General features: G+C 36.7%; 1 protein-coding gene across 1 annotated transcript; it reads right to left on the bottom strand.

The window, feature by feature from the left end:
• Positions 1-261: 261 nt before the first annotated feature.
• Positions 262-1,371, bottom strand: LOC145106728 (uncharacterized). The gene is made up of 2 exons (XM_079043663.1): positions 479-1,371; positions 262-402 (listed from the first exon to the last, which is right to left on the bottom strand). Exons 1-2 carry the CDS (start codon positions 995-997, stop codon positions 370-372), a joined length of 552 nt encoding a protein of 183 aa, XP_078899789.1. The 5' UTR covers positions 998-1,371; the 3' UTR covers positions 262-369.
• Between the last annotated feature and the right edge of the window lie 5,684 nt (positions 1,372-7,055).

The following is a 7,055-nucleotide window of genomic DNA, read 5'->3' as shown; positions in this document are numbered from 1 at the left end:
ATAAGCATGGACTGATATCCTTCCATGCAATTTGTCCTAATGTATGTGTCTGCATAAGGAGAATATTATATACCAATAGAACTAGAGGTTGCACTTATCATTTATATAAGATTCTATCACTCAATTCACTCAAATTGGACCTATTTTTGTTTTAAAGTTAGAACTGGCCTGATATTCTTGATTTGCTTAGAATGAAGTTTATCCGAGGTCATAAGTCTAACTAGAGAAATTTTCTTACTATGAAAGATTTTGCAGCAATGATACCTATCCAAAGATTCCTGAAGTTGAAGCACTCTTCTTTCAGTTTCTTCCAACTGCATCCGCTTATACTCACTTGATTCCAGAGCTTCAGTAGACTTCCTATCAGATTCATCTGCCCGTTGTGTTTCCCACTGATAAATCCTGCATGGCATAAGTACATAAGAACTACTAGTATGCAGTGCCAATGAGAGAGAAATTTCTAGGAAACCAAGAGTACCTTCAAGTTTTTAACTTCTGAAGTCAAACTAGCAATCTTTTGTGTGTCTTCTACACGAACTGGAATTTCTTTGACAACTGAGGATGCTTCTTCAATCGCTTTCCGTGCAGACTCCCGTTCCTTAACAAGCAATGCATTTGTTTCATCAATTTTATTCTGCATAGCTTGCATGGAGTTTTGCAAATTCAGAACTTCCTGATCTTTTGCTGCTTTTACTTCATTGATTGCTTTCTGTGCAGACTCACGTTCCTTGACAAGAAACACATTTGTCTCATCAAGTTTACTCTGCATAGCTTGCAGGGAGTTCTGCAAATTCAGAATTTCCTCATCTTTTGCTTCTTTTGCTTCTTGAATTGCTTTCTGTGTAGAATCGTGTTCCTTGAGAAGCAATGCATTTGTTTCTTCGAATATATTCTGAATGGATTTCAGGGAGTTTTGCAATTCCTGAATTTCCTGAACTTTTTCCTTTTTGGCTTCTTCAGTTGCTCTCTCTACAGAAACACGTTCCTGAACAAGCATAAACCATTAGAATGAAGTTCCCTGTTGCAAAGCATGAATCCTCATTACGGTCAAAGCTATCTTACATCTCTAAAACCTGAGCCCCTCTCCTTTTCTTCCCGTTCTCTCTAAAACCCCTCACGATCAAAGCTATCTTACATCTCCCATTTTGTTTATAATCTGAGATTCTGAGGTAAAAACCTTTTCGATTTTGTCACGTTTTTTTTATATCGAAGCTTGGAAGGAAATAAAATCACCTGGATCGATGTTCTTGGTGCGAAACTAAAACCCTGATCAGTTGGGGATTGGAAATTCTGGGGGTTGGACGTTCACCACCACTCACCTGTTTACACCACCATCACCGCCTTCTGTTTACAGGTTCGATTTGTTTCTCCATTTCCATCTGTAACTTTTTTTCCATCTACATCTGCAAAATAGCAGTTTGTGTTATTTGGGGTTTTCAAAATAGTAGTCTGTGATATTTGGGGTTTTCATTTTTATTATGGCTAAGTTGAAGAAGTAATTTCAGAGGTGGAGTTTCTGAGTGAATCATGGATTTGTGCATTTAATCATATAAGTTGCCCCACCACCGATCACATATTAACACAATTGTTTTCCTTTTGATTATGAATAGATGCCTTCAGGTACGCTCTTTTTCTTTAATTTAACACTCTAAATCCTTCTAATTTTTAGGTACGTTTACTTTTGTATAAACCCTGAATTTGGCTGATAGAGCAACTATTGCCAATATCTCACCTGAGTATGGTTTATCCATTGTCTTCTTCCTTATAAGATCATGTCACACTTTAGCACCTTAAATTAACAGGAAGAAATGATGAAGTTGTAAGGCATTTTTATACTTTGAAAAGTTTGAAAAAAATGTTACATGATGATTGTGTTTTGCCTCTTCAGACCCCTACAGGAGATCAATCATATAATGATTCCGGATTAATACCTCGAACAATTAGGTTGCTTAAAGACAAGTACCCTGATCTTGTAAGAATTTACATTCAACCTATATTTTCTTTTTAGTTTTTACTAAAAGTAGTTATATTTATATTTACCTGTTGGTGAAATCACATGAACAGATCATTTACACTAATGTTGCTCTAGACCCGTATTCTTCAGATGGGCATGATGGTATTGTCAGAGAAGATGGTAAGTGTTCCTTTTTTGACTTTTTACATTTTTGCCCTCATTTTTCATGTGTGTTACATTTCACAGGAGTTATAATGAATGATGAGACTGTGCATCAGTTGTGTAAACAGGATGTTTCACAGGTATTTACCATTTCAACTTTTGACTTTTGACTTCAAGGGTGTTGATATTTTCACAGGTTCATACTTTTAACATTTATATTTATATTTGTTATGCAGCATGAAAGTATTGGTTTAATCAAGTCTATTTCTTATTATATTAAAAGAATTTGTGGTGTACTATAATGGATGACAAGGCTGCTAGAGATTCTAGAAATGGTATTCAATTCAAACGATAGTACAATCATAGATGAAGATATCGATAGAATCATTGCTAAGGGAGAAGAGGCAACTGCTGAACTTGATGCCAAGATGAAAAAATTCACAGAAGATGCAATCAAGTTCAAAATGGACGACAGTATGTACATTTAATTTTTATGCATCTTCATTTTTACTTTCATTATTGTATTCTAACTTCTAATGGATTACATATGAAACTGTTGATTTGTATGATTTTGATGATGACAAGTCTCTTGTCCTATGATTATGTGTATTACTATGTTGTGTCATGCTCATAATTTCTTGATGACTGTGTGTTTTAATTTATGAAGGATGAGAACAAGGTTGACTTTAAGAAGATTGTGAGTGATAACTGGATGGAGCCTCCACAGGTATCATGTGGAAACAGAAGAAGCATAACAATAAGAAGTAGAAACAAGAAAGTGTTCCTTAATAGCAATGTAGTATTAGGTTATATAGTTAGGGAAAACCTCTTGATAGCAATGTACAATCAGATCCCCTTAATACCAATGTATTACAATTTTTTGACATGATGTTATTGGATGAAATTGATTTTTTTGGTATATATTTGTTTCCATATTTTTGTATTATACGTAAATGAGTATCGTAAAGACGTGTCGTAAATATATATCGTAAATGGTTGTTGAAGTTTATGACACGCAAATGCATGTCATCTTCTTTTATGACAGGGGCTTTAATGATACGCATTGCGTGTCCTAAACGCGCGTCGTAAGGTTACGACACGCAAATGCGTGTCATCTTTCTTTATCACAGGGCTTTCCTTGACACGCAATGCGTGTCGTAAACGCGCGTCGTAAATGTGTGTCGTAATTGCGCGTCGTAAATGCGCGTTGTAAATAGACGACACGCAAAAGTGTGTCGTCTCTCATTATGACATGGCCTTCCTTGACACGCATTTGCGCGTCGTCTGAGCGTTTTACGACGCGCATTGCGCGTCGTAAAAGGCTGTTTTCTAGTAGTGATTCCAAGACCAGAGAGCAGCATGAGGAGCACCTTCGAGAGCTTCTAGTAGTTTTAAGGGTGGAACGACTTTATGCTAAGTTCTCGAAATATGAGTTTTGTTTACGAGAGATCCAGTTATTGGGACATCTTGTTAGCTAGAACGGGATTTCGGTCGACCCGACCAAGATTAAGGCTGTTATGTAGTGGGAGGTTCAAAACTCCCCATCTAAGATCAGGAGTTTTTTGGGATTAGTAAAGTATTATCGGACATTTATACATGATTTCGCCAAGATTGCGGTACCCCTCACTCGTCTAACGAGGAAGGGCATGGATTTTCACTGGGACCTGAGCAGCAGGCTGCATTCGAGACCTTGAGGCGGAAGTTATGTGAGGCCCCAGTGTTGACCCTCCCTTAGGGTGTTGAGGATTTTATAGTATTTTGTGATGCATCCATCACCAGCCTGGGGGGAGTTCTTATGCAGCGAGGGAGGGTTATCGTTTGTGCTTCCTGGCAGTTGAAGCCACATGAGGCTCGTTATCTGACTCATGATTTGGAGTTGACAGCAGTGGTGTTTGCTTTCAAAATTTTACAGCATTATTTGTATGGGGTCCTATGTACCATCTACACGAATCACAAGATTTTGAGTTATCTCATGGACCATCCGAATCTGAACATGCGACATCATAGGTGGCTTGACATGGTCAACGATTATAACTGCGAGATTATGTAGCACTCGGGGAAAGCAAATGTGGTCACGAATGATTTGAGCCGTAAGTCGGCTAGTTCTATTGGCATAAGCCTATGTATGAGGATTTTGATTGATTCACCATTATTGGGTATGATTAGAGAGGCTCTGGCTAAGGGAGACAAGAAAGAGATATGGTAGTAGGAGCGACTCAGAGGCGAGATGCAATTTAGGTCATAGTAGATCGGTTGTGTCGGGACTTGCGACTTAGTTTTTGGTGGTCGTGTATGAAGCAGGAGATAGCCTGGTAAGTCGAGAGGTGCTTGACTTGTCGGGTGGTCAAAACTGAGCACCAGAGGCCACATGGAAAGCTTCAGCCTTTGGAGGTTCCCATGAGAAAATGGGAACAAATAGCAATGAATTTCATCACCAAGTTACCTCGAACGGCTAAGGGGCATGATGCAATTTAGGTGATAGTAGATCGGTTGAGTACTCAAGACATATACAAGACATAGAAATTTAATTCAAACCATAGTAAGGATTTTGAAACCCGTTAGTTAAATTTCAGGTTGCTAGGACACCTAAACTAGGCATAAGCTACCTGCAATCTAGGATCGTAAGTGATTTAAGAATACATCATAGAAAAATATCATAGGACACAAAGTCAAAACAGTACACTGTAAGCCTTTTATAAAGGCATGTTCTTGAAAGTGATTTCCACTACGACTTCAAAGATAAATTTCCCTAGTTACTCGCATTAAAACAAGCCAACAATGTTCCTAGTCAACAAAAAAAATCAACATTTCACATCTGAAAGTGACCATTCATCGTAAAATATAAATTCAGAGAGTCCCAACCAACCAGTTCCCGGTTATGGAAGACTTTGCGAGAAGCTCATGAGTTTGTCTAAGGTAGAAAATGAAGTTCTGTGAGAAGTGTAGATGCAACAACATCTACTAGATTTCAATAACTCTGATAAGATAGCATTAAGGTGTGTTAGGAGTAGGATTTCGGGAACGAAATCTTTGTAAGTGAAGGAGAGTCGTAACACCCCGTTTTACCATTAAGTAGTATTCAATATAAACATTGTTTATAAAATCCAAAGTAGATATATCTTACTCTTCATCCCAATTAATCGTTCGTAAGTCGTAAAAATAAGTGCGCCGAAACATATATATATATATATATATATATATATATATATATATATATATATATATATATATATATATATATATATATATATATATATATACAGAGAGATAGAGAGAGAGAGAGAGAGAAAGTACACGTCGTCCCGATCCCGAAAATATAAATTTTATAGAAATCCGACTATGTATGAATTAGATATGATTTTTATAAGATATAAAAGTAAGTCGCGCACAAGGAATGTGTGACGTCAAATGGTACGAAGAGAATGGTTGACTTCTGGATAAAGTCACCAAAATGAAAATCGTAGTACTCTTTAAGATATGAATCTTGGTAAAAAGAACACCAAAATCGGAGTCTGTATGAGAGAGTTGTTATTTTTGCAAAATCATTAAATCATATAAAAATAAGGGCAAAAAATAATGTTAGAATTGATGGGTTTTAGGTAAAACAAATAAACTAGAAAACAATTCCTAAGTTCACATGCAACCTACTTTGGATCTATGTTTTAACTATTAAACATATAACTTTGAGTTGCAAAACAAGAACCCTAGAGGAGAGAGGCTAATTTCGAAATTAACAAACTAGGGTTTAGGGTTTACATACCTTTCAATTGTTATAGCAAACAGTTGATATTCCCTTGATCTTGATCTTGATCTTCTTGGAAGCTTTAGCACCACAAGTGTAATGCCTCTAATGGAATCACACCCAATGACTAGCAAGAAGGAAAGTAGAAGAAGAGAGAGGGGATGGAGTATGCAATTTCGGCCAAGGTATTCTTCCAAAGAATGAGTACCCTAAAATGTGAGCCAGGAGGCTCCTTAAATAGTTGAGGGAACTAGGGTTTAGGGAAAACCCTAGTAATCCTTTGCTTAGGGCCTAAGCAAGACCCAAGGCCTTATCTTGGACCCCTTGGACGAATTCTCTAGGGTTTCCCCTAGGGTTTTCGTCCACCCCCTTCCAAGGGAGTTCTGGATCCTTCCATTCAACTATCAGTTAATTGCAAACTAGTCCCTGCACTTTATAATCAATTCTTTTAACCCCAAAATCAATTCTGATTAATTTTTGGCTAACAATTAATTAAACATAATGATTTCTAATTAATATATTAATCCATTAACATATTAATAAATCATTTATATATATATATATATATATATATATATATATATATATATATATATATATATATGTATATATATTAATTTATTAATCTTATAAATTAATATCTCTCCTTTCATAATTTCCTTGTCCAGTTGCTAGGTTGAGGGCAACCCAAAAGGACTGTGCTGCTATCAATTCAAGTACATACCAATTATAGTTATGGGCTTAGACACCTAATCCAACAGTCTCCCACTTGGATAAGTCTGTAACTATAATTGCTAGTATGCCTTCTAAATTTGACCAGCAAATTGTAGCTTCCAAAAAGCTGCTGCCGAACTCTGACCCAGTCAGTTACGTGTCCGAAGATAAGTGATCATATAATCCTTCGTTCTGCTAGATATCCCTAGACATAAGACATGGAATGTAATCAATCTCTTTGTCGAGAATCTATGTTTCCCGATTTCTGATTTGTGATGATGTAGGACTTCTAATCGAACACATCAATCTAGTCCTGGCTGGGCCCAGCACATAAGTCAACACCAAATCATCGAGGGGCCCACAGATATCGCTTTTCCTATTTGGGCAAAAGGAACGAATAAACGTTGAGTCATATGCTTGTATCTTTTACTCATCAAATTATACATGACAATACGTTTTATAACACCAAGTTACTGATGCGTT

The sequence above is a fragment of the Lactuca virosa genome, chromosome 1 (genome assembly GCF_052849685.1).
Source record: "Lactuca virosa cultivar CGN04683 chromosome 1, Lactuca_virosa_CGN04683_v6, whole genome shotgun sequence".
NCBI lineage: Eukaryota > Viridiplantae > Streptophyta > Magnoliopsida > Asterales > Asteraceae > Lactuca > Lactuca virosa.
This window is presented reverse-complemented; position numbering and strand designations above follow the sequence as displayed.